We start from the raw sequence: 17,800 nt of genomic DNA on the forward strand, positions 1-17,800 counted from the left end.
CAAAGTAGATATAATAACAATTGCAGACAATTTTTATACAACGAAATCAATTTTAAAAATTACAAAACGGTGGTGTTTAAAATCGGATCGCAACGATAGTATTCCTTAAACTAAAAGTGTGATTTGGTAAATAGCCACGTTCGAGTTACGGTCACACTGGCGACGAGACGGAGTGGAGTGGTTTGTGTGTCATCCGCGTTGCGTTAATTATTTTCTTAATTCAAACGAATCTCTTTTGAAGTGGGCGTGATCTAGTGAACCTGTAATCCCTGGTCATAAGTCTAAAATATTTAAAACCGTTGAATAACAAGCGCATAATTGCAAAATAAATTTTCAACACCGCGGACGCTTTGCCATAAATCAACAGCTTTTTATGGTGGTTTTTCTAGTGGAAAAGTGCATTTAGTGACACATTTCTCGGAAATCATATATAAATGTGTTTATAAATTCATTCCGTAGAAGTTTTAGCCGAACGCCTTAAAGATGAGGCCGCCCAGGAGTAATTCGAAAACAGAATTTTCTTCGCTTCAGTTTGGACTATTATGCCTCTTATTGCTGGTCAATAATGGTATTAAATCAGTGGAAGCAGGTAAGAAGAGTATTTCCAATAGAATAATTCAAGAATATAGATGTGTTCTATTCGATTTTATTAAAAATATGTGACATAAAACGTCGATTGTTTGTAAGCCAACGTTTTTGGGCGTGTTCCCCAAAGTTGAAGACTCGCTCCTCCATTTTCTTTTGCCCCGTTCTTCGCTTTTTAACTCGCTCTTTCCGATCGTGAGAGATATAGAGAGGAAAAGAGCTCAACGGTGAGCGATCGGAACGTTGATTACGAATAGCGGTGGCAAAACAAAAACGCCGATTAACAACGCCCGTTTTTTACTCGTTCTTTTTGAAAAACAAGTTGGAACTTTAATATCTTGAGTTTTTATAGAGCTTTTCCCGGGGAAACAATTCCAATAAGGTTGCCGGCCGCATCCCTGCTTTATTATTTTTTTTATATTATTTTCCGGTTTTTTCAATGCGCATGCGGCGGAAAAAGCATCTGCTGATTGATGATGCTACTCATGAACACGTGATTCTGTGATTCTGATTATCCTTCCATATGTCAACAGACTAGAGCTCTTCTCCCCTACAATTTCCACATTTCATGAAAAATAAACAATCCAAAGATCATATGCAAACATTTTTATGACTAAAAATAAACAGTGCCACGCAATTAATTTGCCACTTTCACGCCTTGAGGCGTCGAAAGCAGACAACCGACATATATCCTCAGTATTTGGCCGATTTCCATAATTTATTTCTGTTCCTATTGCCCCAAAAATAGCATCATTCGCACTTCAAGTTTCTCCAGATCGGCGGAAATGGTTTTTCGAATCTCGTCATATTTGTTTCATTTCAGAACATTAGCCAGATTTTATTTTCGACATTTTTTCATTTTATTACATTTTGTTGGGCAATTATTGCGCTGAAAACTAGTTCAAGTATAGATTATTTACCAAGAAATTGCTATGCGTGTTTCAGTTTGTATCCTACGAAGTTTATCAAGTTCCTTATTTTTTCGATTTTTTTTTTTTTTTGATTACATTGTGTTGGGTAATAATTTAGCTGAAAACTAGTTTAAGCTAGCTGGTCTATAAAGTATAGATTATTTAGAAATTGTCATGCGTGTTTCAGTTTGTTTCTTACCAGGCTTATCAGGTTGATTTTTTCCACTTACTCAAAGGCTCAAAGTCAGCTTAAAGTGCTCACGAACTCCGGATGACCTCGCAAGGGTTGTTTTTTCCCAACTCCGATAAGAAAATGCCAGTGTGTTTGCCTAGGAGCTCCTGCTGCACCCATTATAAAGCACTTCTTGGGGGTTGCAACAGACAGGGCCAATTGTCTGGATTTCCGACATGACCTGCTTCCCCCACTTCCGTACAATTTTGTCACGGATCCTAGGGGCCAAAAGACTCTCGTCACCAGCAAATATTATGGTGCAAATATGAGACAAGAATCTGCCTTTTCCAGTACAGTAGAGACTCAATTATCATATACATAATTACAAATTTTTATATACTGATAAGTTTTCTCATCAACCAAAGAATTTTCTTTTAAATTCTACAAATTTCCCAATTTGTTTCATTTATATATGTACATAGATGGTATGTGCTATTTATATGATATTTATTCATTACAAGCAATTAAAATCAATCTTGTTCGAGTTCTGATTGAACATTTTTCGTTGAAAATTAAAAATTGAGGATGATCAAATATTTACCCTTCAATGTGGACTAAGCTTGTTTACTTCTTTCGCATTGATGTGGCTTTATTTATGGCCCCATAAAAAGAGGCCACTGGAATGATTATGGCACGGGTGAAGTACTTAAAATTATTGGACGCCATCCAAACAGATTCTTCATATCTCAATTTTAATTACGTCCGTGACAGTTTGCGTTCACTTTTACCCCAACAATGTACAATCGTATATGGGTCATGGAATTCCTGATATTTATAGATCGTTATTGTTTCTTTCAGACGCCTTTTCGGATTATTTCTCCGACTATGAGTGCAACCAGCCGCTCCTTGAAAGAGCCGTCCTTACGGCAACATCAGCATTACCCGAAAGAGGACCCAATAATGCGCGCTTAAACGGTGAGTACTATAGATAATTTATGTTCAAAGTTATTTCGTTTACGTTAGCTGTGTGCTTTTCAGTTGTTATATTAGCAATTTATAATTTTAAAATTTAGCGCCCGAGCGATTTTAGTTGATCTTAAATAAATATAATTATTTGCTTAGTCCTGCCCCTGAATAATAGTTTTTATTTATATTGAGTTTATAAAAATTTATCTGAGAAAATTATTTTATGCTTTTTTGTTTTTTTGAAAACTCCAAAATGGTTTAAATTAGCAAATAATCGAAAATGTAAACGGGAACATTTCTGCAATTTGTAGCGCAGTATTTTTGCAGTATATTTATAAGGCGTAATCGCCGTGGGGATTTTTACCCTTTCCACTTCTGGCCATACTGCCTTAAAATAGCGAATTAGTAAAAACATTGTTAAGCGTTGACGCCCCGAAAAGACAATGTCTGTAAAAGCAATTAGATAGTATTAAAACCGCATCGAAATGAGTAAACACATTTGCACCCGCTGGGCCTTTGACCTGGGCAGCTGGAAACCCACACTTCCTCAACTGAGTCAAGCGGTGGCCTCAATTCAACCAGAGGAAAGAGTTCGGCTCATGAAGTTCCACTTCATCGATGACTTTCTGTCCTCACTAATTGGCCGACTACTGATGCGGAAATATGTGAGCACATGCAGTGGATTGCCGCACGCCCATGTGAAGTTTGCCCGGGATGTAAGGGGAAAACCGTACTGGGTGAGGGAGGATATCAATGGGCCACCGCTTAGTTTCAATGTCTCTCATCAGGGAGGGCTAGTTCTCCTGTCGGGAATTACGGGAGATAGCAGTGATCCTGATTTTGGAATCGGCACAGATGTCATGAAGATCGAGTACAGTGGCGGCAAGTCCCTGTCGGAATTCTTTCGTCTTATGAAGAGGAAGTTTTCTGCCCAGGAATGGAGCTATATTGGCAGAGCCCAGCATGACGAGCATGAACAAGTGAAGGCCTTCATGCGACACTGGTGTTTAAAGGAGGCGTACGTAAAGGAGCTGGGTGTTGGCATAACTGTGGACCTGGAGAAGATCAGCTTTTCAGTGGATACTTCTCACCCCTTAGAGTCGAATGTTTCCCCTTTAATCGGCACCAGTTTGCGTTGCCACGACAAACCCATGGATAACTGGCATTTTGAAGAGCATTTACTGCAGGAGGATTACTGTGCTGCCATTGCATTCAGGAATTGTTTGCCACAGGAGAATGGAAGGTTCAAGTTCCTGCAAATCGACGAACTTCTTGTTAAGAGTGAGGAGTCGGAACTGGAGGAAGTGATTAGCTACTGCCAAAAGGCTCTTCTTAAGCCCTACAAGCGATCATGAAATATGCGAATTCCATATAAAAAATTAAACCTCATAGCCCTGCTTCCAAAAGGTTCTGATCAAATCATACAAACGTAGATCCTAAAACAGAGTTGTTATCCCTAGAATAAACATGCATTTATATTTTTTCAATAGTGGTTCCCAATTTGGAATAATTTGTAATCCTTGTGTTGTCATGTTGCCCGCACCCCCCAAAAAATCGTTTGTTTGCCTGGCACTGGATAAACAAACTCTACGAAACGAAGCCGGAAATATGCTTAAAAGGCTATAAACCGAAATTTAGGAACCCGTAATGGGACTCAGACAGGGGCCAGACATCGGTATTGGTTGAATTTATGCGCCAACAGGATAGCTAGTCGCAAGGGTAGCTGCTCTGCTCTGCATGGCTCGTTTGTTTGAATTATTTTTGGCATTCCCGAAAGTTTTATCGATGGGAACGATGGCTGGGCTGATATGCACGTTGCCAATAGAGGACAAAGGAAACTTTAATGCGGAACAACGAAAATGTTAGGGAATGGGTTTTGCCATAAGAAATCCCTGCAGTCTGGACTTTCTCACACTATTTTGTCACACCTGCTTGCAATTTGGCGCGCTCTGCAATTAAAACAAAGGCACGCGGTCGCAATATTTTATGCTTAACCATTTAAGAGCTCGCCCATTTTGTGTTGACACCAACTCAACCCTCGGGATTGCCAAATCCTTTTTTTTCGGCAGGGGTTGTACCCTGATCTGAAGGACCTCGACCACTTGCAGCTGTCAATCGGAATTGCCCCTAAATTATGGTTTATTAATTGAAAACACCCCCGGAGATTTTGAGCAATTTAAAACTCTTAGTTTTAAGGCAATTATATAGGATCAGCCCGACCTCCCATTTCTTTCTCCACATTAAGTTCATTTTATTTTGTTTTTGTTTTGATTTAAATTGTATCATTTTCATTTTATTGCCCATCATCCCATGACCATTTGCGAACACCAGCTGGCACCTCGTGGTCCGCGAAGAACTCGGACTTCGACCAGCGTCTGATTATTGACCTGGGCGTGGTGCGGAACGTGACGCACATTGCCCTGCAAGGACGACCCCATAGCAATGAGTACGTCACCGAGTATACCATTAGCTATGGCATAACCGATCTAGAGTTTGCCGACTATAAAGAGCCGGGCGGCAATGTCAAGGTAAACAATCGATCTCAAAATACAATTGCCAATGTGTCTCTAATCCAAAATGCAATGGTGGTGGTTTATTGCACTGACAAAAAAAAACTATTCTCATGTTCATCATATCACATCAATATGTTAAAAATATTATTAAAACTATTCTTTGAATTTAAGGAATAGTTGGTAAAGGTTTTATCTAAGCAGAATATGGCTTGTAAATAAGTTCGAAATTCTTTATTTTTCTCTGTGTAAAACGAACATTGGTGGTAGGGAAACGTTTTGATCCGCAAAAGCGGATTATCACTGCACCAATCCATTAACACTTTTGCTTGCTTTTGTGCTCGTTTTTTTTTTATTTTATGATTTATTTCGTTCTGCATGCATCTGGTATATACATTTGGTTTATGTTTTTGTAGTTTATTATCCTTAAAAAAACACCCAAACCCTTTTCCACACTCTGACACTGCGACTAACTAGATTGGTAAATGCACCTTGTGCAGGTAACGCTGCTTGGACGCCGGTCGAGAATACCTATAACCACTTTCTAACACTCGATCTGGGAGATCCGCGCATGGTGCGCAAGATTGCCACCATGGGACGCATGCACACGGATGAGTTTGTGACGGAGTACATTGTCCAGTATTCGGACGATGGCGAGTTCTGGCGCTCTTACGTAAATCCCACGAGCGAGCCGCAGGTACTGTGACTAACTCTAGACTAAGTCTCAACACACAACACTAATCCTGGCTTAAGGGATGGCGATGGAATAATGCTTTCTAGCTCTTAGCTTAGCACTACTAACTTTCATTCTTATACTTGTAAACTTACTATCATTATGATATCCCTCACAGATGTTCAAGGGTAACTCCGATGGCAATTCCATTCACTACAACGTCTTCGAGGTGCCCATCATAGCTCAGTGGGTGAGAATTAATCCTACCAGGTGGCACGATCGTATTTCAATGCGTGTGGAGCTCTATGGGTGTGATTACAGTAAGTAACCAATATCTAAGAAAAGGATTTTTAAACTAAAACATATTCCTTGCAGTCTCCGAGAACCTGTACTTCAATGGCACTGGCTTGGTGCGTTATGATCTAAAACGAGAGCACATTACCTCCACCAAGGAGTCCATTAGATTCCGCTTCAAGACGGCTTTTGCCAATGGAGTGATGATGTACTCACGTGGCACCCAAGGCGATTACTATGCTTTGCAGTTAAAGGACAACAAGATGGTTCTTAATCTGGATCTGGGATCGCGGGTGATGACTTCCTTGTCGGTCGGCAGTCTGCTGGATGACAATGTGTGGCACGATGTGGTGATCTCTAGAAACCAGCGAGATATTATCTTTTCGGTAGATCGTGTCATCGTACGAGGACGTATTAAGGGCGAATTCACTCGACTTAATCTTAATCGGGAGCTGTATCTTGGAGGTGTGCCCAATGTTCAGGAGGGACTGATCGTCCAACAGAATTTCTCTGGTTGCTTAGAAAACATCTACTTTAATTCCACCAACTTTATTCGACTAATGAAAGACAGTACCGAGTTGGGTGAAGGATATCTCTTCACCAAGGTGAACACTATCTACGCGTGTCCCTCGCCTCCAATTTACCCGGTTACCTTTACTACCCGCTCATCGTTCGTCCGTTTGAAGGGCTATGAAAATTCTCAACGCATGAACGTATCCTTCTATTTCCGTACCTACGAGGAAACCGGAGTAATGCTGCACCATGACTTCTATTCGGGAGGTTATATTAAGGTCTTTTTGGAGTATGGTAAAGTGAAGATTGATCTAAAAGCCAAGGACAAAGCACGAATCATTCTGGACAACTACGACGATCAGTTCAACGACGGCAAATGGCATTCGTTTGTTATTTCTATCGAAAAGAATCGTTTAATTCTGAATATTGACCAGCGGCCGATGACCACAACCAAGAGCCTACAGATTGCCACTGGAGCGCAGTACTATATAGCTGGCGGAAAGGACAAAAACGGATTCGTTGGCTGCATGCGGTTAATTTCGGTGGATGGAAACTATAAACTGCCGCAGGATTGGGTTAAGGGTCAGGAGGTTTGCTGTGACGATGATGTGGTCGTGGATGCCTGCCAGATGATAGATCGCTGCAATCCGAATCCATGCCAGCACAAGGGCCTTTGTCACCAAAACTCAAGGGAGTTCTTCTGTGATTGCGGGCAAACTGGGTATGCCGGTGCCGTTTGTCATACTTGTGAGTTTCCATAAATGATGGTTTTATAATTTTCCTTACTTATTTTTTGTATTTTTCACTTAGCTAACAATCCATTATCCTGCCTGGCTCTCAAAAATGTCCAGCATGTGCAGCAGCGTGTCAACCTGAATCTCGACGTGGATGGCAGTGGTCCGCTGGAGCCTTTCCCAGTAACCTGTGAATTCTACTGTAAGTCTTTAAGATATTAAGTTTACAATATAATTTTTTAATGATGCAATTATGCTCAATTTAACATAAACTTTCGAAGTAGAAATAAAACTCATCAATCAAACTTTGATATATTCAAGAAAGTGTAGTTTCCGCATCATATTCAAGTTTTACGGTTTAAATTATGTTACTTGACCAAGTTTTTTGTTTTATGAATTTATGACATTGATTGATTATTCTAGCCGATGGACGAGTGATAACCACCCTAAGTCACAGTCAAGAGCACACAACAACTGTGGACGGATTCCAGGAGCCGGGTTCCTTTGAACAGTCCATCATGTACGATGCCAATCAACTGCAAATCGAAGCTCTTCTAAATCGCTCGCATAGCTGCTGGCAGCGCCTTAGCTACTCCTGCCGTTCCTCTCGACTCTTCAATTCGCCTTGTAAGTAGTTACAGATATTCTTTGAGTTAATCAGTGTCACAACAAATTGTTTTTTTTTCCAGCTGAGGCAGGAAACTTCCGTCCGTTTTCATGGTGGATCTCTCGTCACAACCAACCAATGGACTATTGGGCTGGAGCTCTTCCAGGATCTCGTAAGTGCGAGTGTGGAATTCTGGGCAAGTGCCACGATCCCACAAAGTGGTGTAACTGCGATTCAAATAGTCTGGAATGGATGGAGGATGGTGGTGATATTCGGGAAAAGGAGTATCTTCCCGTGCGTGCTGTTAAGTTTGGTGATACTGGAACGCCGTTGGATGAGAAAATGGGTCGATACACTTTAGGACCGCTGCGATGCGAGGGCGATGATCTCTTTAGTAATGTGGTTACCTTCCGCATTGCCGATGCTTCGATAAACTTGCCACCTTTCGATATGGGTCACTCTGGTGATATTTATCTGGAATTCCGTACTACACAAGAGAACGCTGTGCTTTTCCATGCCACTGGACCCACGGATTACATCAAGCTGAGTTTAAATGGCGGCAACAAGCTGCAATTCCAGTATCAAGCCGGCAGCGGTCCACTGGGTGTAAATGTGGGTACCAGCTATCATTTGAACGACAACAACTGGCATACGGTTAGTGTTGAGCGCAACAGGAAGGAGGCTCGCCTGGTGGTGGATGGCTCTATCAAGGCCGAGGTAAGGGAACCGCCAGGTCCAGTCCGTGCTCTACATTTAACATCGGATCTGGTCATTGGCGCCACCACTGAGTACCGCGATGGTTACGTAGGATGCATTCGTGCTTTGTTACTCAACGGAAAGATGGTTGATCTGAAGGATTACTCCAAGCGTGGTTTATACGGCATCAGCACTGGCTGCGTGGGTCGTTGTGAGTCAAGTCCTTGCCTGAACAATGGCACTTGTATCGAACGATACGATGGCTATAGCTGCGACTGCCGTTGGAGCGCCTTCAAAGGACCCATATGCGCAGATGGTGGGTTGAAGAAAACCGAAGTAATTGTATCTATCCTTAATTTGCATTTATTTATTGCAGAAATTGGTGTCAATTTGCGCTCAAGTTCGATTATTCGCTACGAGTTTGAGGGCTCCTTCCGTTCGACGATTGCGGAGAATATTCGCGTTGGATTCACCACCACCATTCCCAAGGGTTTCCTTCTTGGCTTCTCTTCTAACTTAACTGGCGAATATCTAACCATACAGATATCAAATTCAGGTAAATTGATTTAACAGTTTTTAAAGTTCAAGCCAATTAATTTGCAATACATTATTTCCAGGTCACTTGCGTTGCGTATTTGATTTTGGCTTCGAGAGACAGGAAATCATATTCCCTAAAAAACATTTTGGACTTGGTCAGTACCATGACATGCATTTCATGCGTAAAAACGGCGGATCCACAGTGGTCTTAAAGGTCGACAATTATGAGCCTGTCGAGTATAACTTTGACATCAAGGCTTCAGCGGATGCCCAGTTCAATAATATCCAGTACATGTACATAGGCAAAAATGAATCTATGAACGATGGTTTCGTGGGTTGTGTTTCGCGAGTTCAGTTCGATGATATCTATCCCCTGAAGCTGATGTTCCAGCAGAACCCACCCAAGAATGTCAAGTCTTTGGGCAGTAAGTACTTGGAGTTTTCAAGACTTAAGACCAGATTTAACCATATTTTACGTTGCAGCCCAATTGACGGAAGATTTCTGCGGAGTCGAACCAGTAACGCATCCGCCCATTGAAATTGAGACTAGGCCTCCGCCTTTGGTGGATGAGGAAAAATTGCGCAAGGCATACAACGAAGTGGACTCTGTGCTGCTGGCATGTAAGTGAAATCGTTTTCTTTTGTGTTAAACAAATTAATAACAATTAATGAATGTATTTTAGGTCTGCTGGTGATTCTCTTCCTGCTACTGATCCTTATGTTCTTCCTAATCGGTCGCTATTTGCACCGGCACAAAGGCGACTATTTGACGCACGAGGATCAAGGTGCCGATGGAGCCGACGATCCCGATGATGCTGTACTGCACTCCACTACTGGCCATCAAGTCAGGAAGCGAACAGAGATCTTTATCTAAACAATTCGCAAGAATAAGCACACAAATCGTTTTTAAATCGCCTTAGACACGCAACAGCGACGACATAGACTCACCAAAAAAAAAAAGATGAATACAAAACGAAAATCAAACGAAATCGGAAAAGGCTCACAAAATATCACAGACAGAAAAATATTCAACTTTTCCAGGCACTGCCAATTGTTTTGCGCAAGTGATTGCTAAGATTTGATTTATAATTGGTTGGCTAAATTTTGTAATGTTTTTTGTTTTTGTAATATTTTTTGGTTCTGTCTGACGGCATTTCACCTTATATTACTTTTGAAATCACTTAATAGTTACCAAATACCGTCCATTTTTAGTTAATTTTATAAACATTTTGTTTTCAAAATTAAGTTAAAAACTTATTCTAGGTTTATGCCCGAGCGGCTGACCGAAATCCGCCGCCAATTATATGTATTTTTATCGCTCGACTATGTAAGGACAAACATTCCATTATTATAAATATGTTTTTCTCGCTATACGTTTAATTTAAAATGTCTTCTAATTTACACACAAAAGAGCATGAGAATCATTTTGTGGCTAAACAAAATGGTCTACTTTAGTAATACAAAGAAAGCATTAAAAACAAATTGTATTTTTGGAAAATACATTTGGAAACGTCTTGACTTGAAATTTGCAAATATACATTAACATATGTATATAGGTATATATATATATATAGCAATATAAAAATATATATATATAATTACAAAAAAAACGAGACAATGAAAAGAAATTAAAATTTTTATCTTTCAATAAAAGAAAACTACGAATAATTGGAATGGTTGTGTTGAACTCACCGTTGTGGTAGTCTAAGGAAACTACTGGATATTCAGTCTCTTAAAGTTTATTCAATATAATTTTGTATACTAAAATATATATATGTGTATAAGTATAGGCTATTCCAAATATTAATATCTGCATGTTTTTGATTTCCTTCATGTAAAGTTAATCGTAACAATATCGTATAACGCTAATTTTGATTACTACGGTTTTGGTTTTATAATATTTTTTTGTGTAATATTTTTTTAGATTTTTGTTTTTCGTGTTTTCTCTACTAGATGTACTGGAATATTTTGGTTTGTCATGATGAACATGTATAATATTGTTATTATCTAACAACAGTCTAAGTCACATGTAACTTGTTAAGGTAGTATAACATTGGGTGGGTCTTCACTTCCACAATCCATAATCATTATTAAGTATTCGCATCGTTGTTTCATAACTACTCATCTACACATGTGTGTCGGCATGTCGGTGATAACTGTTTATCGTTGTATCTAAATGGTGGCTAAATCCTTCTACTCGTATGGTTCTGGAACATCCAGAACTCTCTACTGTACTTGTACCTAAGTTCAACTATGGGTTAATGATAATGCACTTAACATCGGTATCGGTCAACGGTTCTAAATGGAAGATTACAGTTTGTTGTATTGATTATGTACCATGGTTAGTTGATAATTATGCATATCGATATGCTCATAGTCACCCGACTTCTTTTCAACATAAAAACGGTTTATCACAAACGTTAAATGAAAATACAAAAATCTACAGGAATACTCGTACAGGATATTCCGCACTTACTGCCGGTAAATGCCGCTATTGTCCACCCACAATCCTCTCTCAGTTATCCAAAGCAATCGCTTTCAATTGTGCACATTTCCGCTGGCCAGCATCCGATAGCGATTTAACAGCTGCACTGCCGCATCCTGCATCGGCACGATCTTTCCGTATCGCTCTTCATGGACCTCCAGCATGATTCGCTCTCACAAAATCGTACAAATCACAAACAGCAGGGACACAAGGCACAACATCATAACAATATCCCGATGAAGTTTGCGATCTCGGTGAAATGGGCGAGTGGTGTAACTCTCGCGACGTGTCTGTCGGAGTAGCCAAACGGGAACAAAAAGCTGGAGAAGATCTGGCACCATGAATCCAATATCCCGTACTATCTGATGGGCATAGCCCTCGCCGCGCACCACATTCATGAAGAACTGATCAAAGCTGCTGGCCAGGATGTGCAACAATGCGATTCCCACAATGCAAAAAACTTTCTTTGGTGTTACCACATTTGTGGTGTTGGCCAGGTGCATTACGAGGACCGTTGAGAACAACTCGGTTACCTGGAAGAGTAGAGTAAGAAGTTATCAGCTATTTTCTAATTATAATATTCTAAATATAACAAAAGTTAATTTTCCCCGCCCGTTTTTAGCTATTGGTTCCCCTTTCATTTTCAACTTAGTATTTACCACCAAAAGTTGCGCATCGCTCATTAGCAGGGCTAAACTTTTAAGTTTGAACTTTGGCTGGCTGGATGGATGGATTTGCTCTTGAAACTTATTACTCTGAAATGCTTCTATATCCATGAATATGGCTATTTGCTTGGATGAATCTGGGTAGTGGGCGGCTAGTCTAGTGCCCAGGACAAGTGAGAAAATTGTGCGGAAAAGTGTTCGAATTGGAGCGCATATTGTGCAAGTTTGGAGCGCACTCGCGCAGGACGAACTTTGCCAATAAATTATGGATGGCCGGTAAACTGGCTTAGGGAATACACATTCTCCTACATATGATAGCACGTAGTTGCCATTGTTGACATTGACTTGTAAGATGCAATTTGAAAAGTACAGAGAGAGAAATTAGAACTTAATTCAAAAATTGTTTATGTCCTAAGTTCCCCTAAGTTTCCCCTTCGAATTTCATATTAAATGTTAGACTTAATCACTAGTCTTTTCTACATTTAGTCTCGCTTTAGTCACTTCTTGAGTATTTCTATTTTTACTTATAGTTGTTCTCAGTGTTCTTCTCCCACTACTTACCGTGAAGAAGAGCTGGTGGTTCCATTGATTGTAATAGTCATCGTTGTAGTAGTTGATGTACGCCCACCAGGCGTAGTAATGCGAGAATATCGAAAGCAGAAAGAGCAGTAGCATCGAGTACCGCACGCGCTGCTGCAGGATCAGGGCGATTAGCCTCTTGATGCACTCGTACAGGGCAATCACGGCGAACACGGTCAGAATCCACATTTTGAAGCTATTGGGCGTGGCATTGAAGTACATGTGCTTATAGGCGGCCACGCCCGACTCGTATGGTCCCTTGAACACAGTGTCCCAGCAGGAGCAGGTGCAGAAATGCCTGTCAACGTACCGGGCATAGTTTTCCCAGAAATACCACAGGATAACGATATGAGCCGGCGGGATGAGGGCAGGAGCCAGTGATCCACAGGCGGTGGGCAGCCAGGTGATGTCAAACATTTTGCAGATACTGATTAAACTAACTGGCTAATGATATGTCCTTTGCTGGCTCCGTATTCCTCGTCTTTGAACTTCCTAAAAACTGCAGGTCATCACTTTCTAGTCTAGAGAAAGGGTGAAAAATTGCTAGTTAAGCCATAATTTATTAATTATTTTTTATTGTCAATGTAAATGTCAATGGTTTGGATGGTAAGTTAACAAGTGCAGATCTAAGCAAAAATTAAATGGAATTTTTGTGGAATAAATCATCAAATTTTAAATTACATAAATTCCTGCAATCCAACTACCACATCCGGTAGGTGTCAATAAAATGCATTCCAAGCTAACTAAATACAAAATTGTCTAATTTATTCCTCAATTACCACCAGTTATTAATCACTGAAATTATTCCTATTCGTTTCACTATTAACACTCGAATTAAGTTGTTGGGGGTTTCCATTGCAACGGAAAATGCATTGTCCCCGTAATATATTCACCATTGGCATACATGTGATTTCGGTATAAATTAATCAAATTGTTACAAGTCATATAATTTGTAATCAACTTAACTTAACTTCCGTTCTCATGAAAATTATGCAAATTGTGAACAATTTAAATAGTATTTTACACCAATGAATATATAATATTGATTATATAATAAATTTATAAATGCTAAAGACAGCAAATTAAATGTATTACAAAGAAAATCACGTTAAATGCATTTTTTCAACGTGAAAAAGTTTACTTAAATTTGAGAGATTACCCAATCGAAGAAATGCTTGTGTTTATATGTAAATATTTCAATATTTCACTTTCGGCCAGTGTGTTATTTCTGTTTTGCATAGTTATGAAAATAAACAAAAAATAAAGGGGCGGCATGGCCCAATATATTCCGCCCTCTTGGCAGTCCAATGCATTGGGTGTAGTTTTTAAATTATCCCAGAGAAGGCCTGCCAGTTGACGCATTGCCACGACTTTTCGTGGATTCACATTCAAAATTTGCATGCAACTGCGAATCCGCGAGTCCCAGTCCGAATGCAACTGCAACCGAGTGACCGGCTGAATGTCATCCTCGGGTACTTTGTGTGTCCAAAAATGATGCAATTATAAATTCATGTGCTGCAGGTAAAGGGGGCAGCAGCAAGAAGCAAAGGGTTGGGCCTACACGCACGATGAATGGCATTCCAAGCGATGGCACGGCTGCCAAAAAATCAAAAAGCAAAGCGAGCGGTCATTAGTACGAACACGAAAAGCCAGCCCCTTTCTCAATGGGAAACCGAATGGGAACGGTACTGAATTTGGGAATCGGAATGGGTATGGTTATGGCCAGGCCTCTGGGAAAGCCAGCAACTGCAATTGAGACAACAATGAGGGGAGCAACTATTACTAAGAAACTTTTAATACCCTAGAACTAGAAAAAACGAAAAACTTGTCTCTTAATCTTAAAATTCTACAGGAAGATAGCTTAGGTAGAAGTTCTTTTATGCCATAATGCCCTTTAGAATAAGTTCCTCCGAAAAACATTCTTAAATTTTGATGACTTTGTATAACAACCTCTTTAAACTACTACAAGATTCAACTTTTCATTCATTCATAAAGTTGCAAGCTTCTTTTTCATCAAACCCATTTTAAATAAAATCTGAAAACCCTAAAGAAAACCCTTGGAAATTCTGAAAATTATTTTTAAAATAATATACCTCCGTGATGGGCACAAAAAGTAAAAGTAGATCTCAAGTACCGTGCGCGGCTGTTTCCCAAATTAATTAATACATCGCCCTGCGATGCAGCTGCCAGGGGAAACTATTTCGATTTGTTTTGATTGCCGCTGCCGTTTCGGTTCCTTTACTTGCTTTTGTTGCAGCACCACCCAGCACATCGCCCTATAAAAACCAGCCAAGCCAAGCCAAGCCAAATGAAAAAAAATACACAAAAAACAAACACCAAACAGAAGCAACGATTTTACAATTGACGTCATGGTGGAAATCAGGAGCATTGTATTGAAAATTTAGCTGAGCATAAGAGTAGAAATCGCTGCAGCATAAAATATGAATTTTAAATTTTCGAAAAGAACATTGGAAATATCGTATAAACAATACCCAGAACTTTCGGCAGATGGAATAGAATTTATGCAGGTCCCTTAAAACTTTCAAAGTGAGCCACAAAAATGTGTCAGGAAAATGAATAAATGTGTGTGTGTGTGGAGGAAGACCCTTGATTTGTCAAAGGTATGAACTCAGGCGGAAGATGCCAACTTTCATTTCCTATTATATCAATTTGGTCGCATTTGGGTCACGGAAGGACAAGACGCAAAATTTAATGTATTCGTTGGCAAATAAATTCCTGATTCACTATGCACTAATTTAAGGGAACCTTTTATTTTATTTGTTGTGGTGAAGCTGTTTGTACAGTTGTTAAAATAAATTATTTCATTGCTGCAGGAAAACCAGGAAATCGAATTTCGATTTGATCGAATTCCCCCCTTGAATAAATTTAGAGCTGAAATTGTAACACATTTTAGATAATCTATGTTATAGCTTCAAAACTAGATTGCTTTCTATGGAAATAGCAACAATTTAAGTTTATTTAAAAGTACATTTTCCTCTAAAATAGTTTCATTCTTCTTTCCTAACTATTTTAAGTTCAAATCGCATTTTGAAGTCAACAAAGCGAAAGTACTCAGAAGAACCTTAGAATTGGCTGAACCTTTAGAAATGTTATTTTTTCTGAAAAGGGAAACCTTTAAGCCACCCACTCATACATCTAAGGGTGTATATAATCAAACACTTGCTATTCTGTTTGAGCATTATCCCGGATAGTTGGCCTCCCCCTTTTCCAAATAGCGTGCACAAATTCAAATTTGTATGAAAGAGCTGTGTGTAAACAACACCTAGGGCCATGGAAACAACAACCATTTCAACTAGAGAACTTGGTCTGAGTGACGGTAAAGCTGTCAACAGTCGTCGCGTCGTCACTTGAGCCGCATTGTTGTACAAGTATTTGTCGCACGGGCAACGCGTCGTATGAGTAATGTGGGTGAGTAAGTGGTGTTGGAGAAAATGGTGTCGGGGAAATCCTACCACCCGCACCCTCCGCCCCATCTACTAGGCCAAGTCGAGTCGTCTATGCAGTCGAGTGGCGTTCTTTGCATGCTCATTTGTGTCCCTTTCAATTGTCATTCGGGCTGATGCTGCCACCGCTGCCACTGTTGCTGTTGATGTTTTCGTTGTTTGGGGCATTTGTGTTTGGAGCACGCCAGACACTTTGTCTGCCAAGTCATCAGCTTTGAGTTGTGAGTTCTAGGTTCTGAGCTGCAAGTGTTATAGAAATGTGGCTCCTAAACTTGAGAATAAATTTCAGGCACACGACCCTAATAGCCATTGCAATCGCAGGTGATAAACGAACTAGTGATGAGCATGCCAAGTAATCCGAATGTTGTAAACACGCAACTCTCGAACTCGAACTGCTGGCCGTATCTAGGTGGATACATAAACACATGGACGAGCATTTTAATAGTGTTTACAGGGAGAGAAAAAGTTGTTAGAACTATGGACTAGTCTAGCATTTAGGTAATAGTTGTCCTCCCTCTGATTTAATATTGGAACACCTAATATCTCTTAAGACTTTTATAATATATAAATAATTGATAACCCAATTTTTTCTCAGTGCATTACAGCCTGAGAGCGTGCATGTCTCCAGGCAGACCCTGTAAACTATGTGGGCGGCTGGCTGGCTTTGCACTGAGATAAATCGCAAGCAATAACATTGCCTGCCTGCCGTTTGTTTAGTCAATATTTATCCGAGCATTAGGAGCACAGACGACACACACACACACACAGATAAACTTGAAATTAAATCGAATTAAAACGAATAGGTATAGGTCAAAGTGGAAATCGAACACAGATGAATTACAATTGCAATGCCGGGTTAAGGAAACTTTCCGGTTTTTTGGGGAAAAGAACGTGAAAAATCGAAATACAATTAGGCAGAGCGTTAGAATGTGTACATAAAAGCGAACCGAACCTAATGCGCGGCAGTTGCGAGCTCCTTGGGCTGGGTTCCACGGGATGCTGGCACTCGTTATCCGTTTACACCGCCGGCTTTTCCGATTTCCTCACTACACCAGGCCAGTGAGTGGACCAATTTCAACGGTATGTATATACAACTTTGTTTAAACAAATCCGATTGAATGTATATTTTGATTTTTTTTTTGGAGAAAAGAGGAAACTTTGTTGAAACAACAACCGCGGGCAGGTCGTGAAAAACGCGACTGAAATTATTGTTATGCTGCGTGTGAAATTTTGCTCTTGTCTTTGCAGCCGGCGCCGGCGTCGTTGTCTGGCCAATGTTTCCTAACACGAAAATAGGGGGAAAGCTCTCAGCTGATGAGAGTCTTCCTTCAGTTACGTCTATATACAAATGTCACGCACTGTAGCCGGTCTGTCGCTCTCTCTCAGCTGCGCTCTCTGTGGGCGAAAAA

The 17,800-nt window shown here is 40.2% G+C and overlaps 3 protein-coding genes across 4 annotated transcripts; 2 read left to right on the forward strand and 1 right to left on the reverse strand.

The window, feature by feature from the left end:
- Window positions 1-144: 144 nt before the first annotated feature.
- Window positions 145-10,578, forward strand: LOC108107962 (neurexin-4). 2 transcript variants are annotated; one of them, XM_017215801.2, is made up of 12 exons: window positions 145-589; window positions 2,527-2,643; window positions 4,966-5,162; window positions 5,996-6,137; window positions 6,193-7,371; window positions 7,435-7,560; window positions 7,782-7,985; window positions 8,048-8,977; window positions 9,038-9,217; window positions 9,279-9,623; window positions 9,682-9,819; window positions 9,882-10,578. In XM_017215801.2, the coding sequence occupies exons 1-12, from the start codon at window positions 484-486 to the stop codon at window positions 10,070-10,072; spliced, it is 3,855 nt and encodes a 1,284-aa protein (XP_017071290.1). In that variant the 5' UTR covers window positions 145-483; the 3' UTR covers window positions 10,073-10,578. The 2 variants fall into 2 exon arrangements, with proteins under 2 accessions (XP_017071290.1, XP_017071291.1); XM_017215802.2 differs by lacking the exon at window positions 4,966-5,162 and adding an exon at window positions 5,645-5,841.
- Window positions 2,653-4,116, forward strand: LOC108107963 (L-aminoadipate-semialdehyde dehydrogenase-phosphopantetheinyl transferase). The gene has a single exon (XM_017215803.2). It carries the CDS (start codon window positions 3,120-3,122, stop codon window positions 3,987-3,989), a length of 870 nt encoding a protein of 289 aa, XP_017071292.1. The 5' UTR covers window positions 2,653-3,119; the 3' UTR covers window positions 3,990-4,116.
- A 113-nt stretch (window positions 10,579-10,691) lies between the features above and the next one.
- LOC108107964 lies at window positions 10,692-17,455 on the reverse strand. Its single transcript, XM_017215804.2, has 3 exons — window positions 17,344-17,455; window positions 12,910-13,448; window positions 10,692-12,216 (listed from the first exon to the last, which is right to left on the reverse strand). Exons 2-3 carry the CDS (start codon window positions 13,342-13,344, stop codon window positions 11,857-11,859), a joined length of 795 nt encoding a protein of 264 aa, XP_017071293.1. The 5' UTR covers window positions 13,345-13,448; window positions 17,344-17,455; the 3' UTR covers window positions 10,692-11,856.
- Between the last annotated feature and the right edge of the window lie 345 nt (window positions 17,456-17,800).

The sequence above is a fragment of the Drosophila eugracilis genome, unplaced genomic scaffold (assembly GCF_018153835.1).
Source record: "Drosophila eugracilis isolate 14026-0451.02 unplaced genomic scaffold, ASM1815383v1 contig_2088, whole genome shotgun sequence".
NCBI classification, from domain to species: Eukaryota; Metazoa; Arthropoda; class Insecta; order Diptera; family Drosophilidae; genus Drosophila; species Drosophila eugracilis.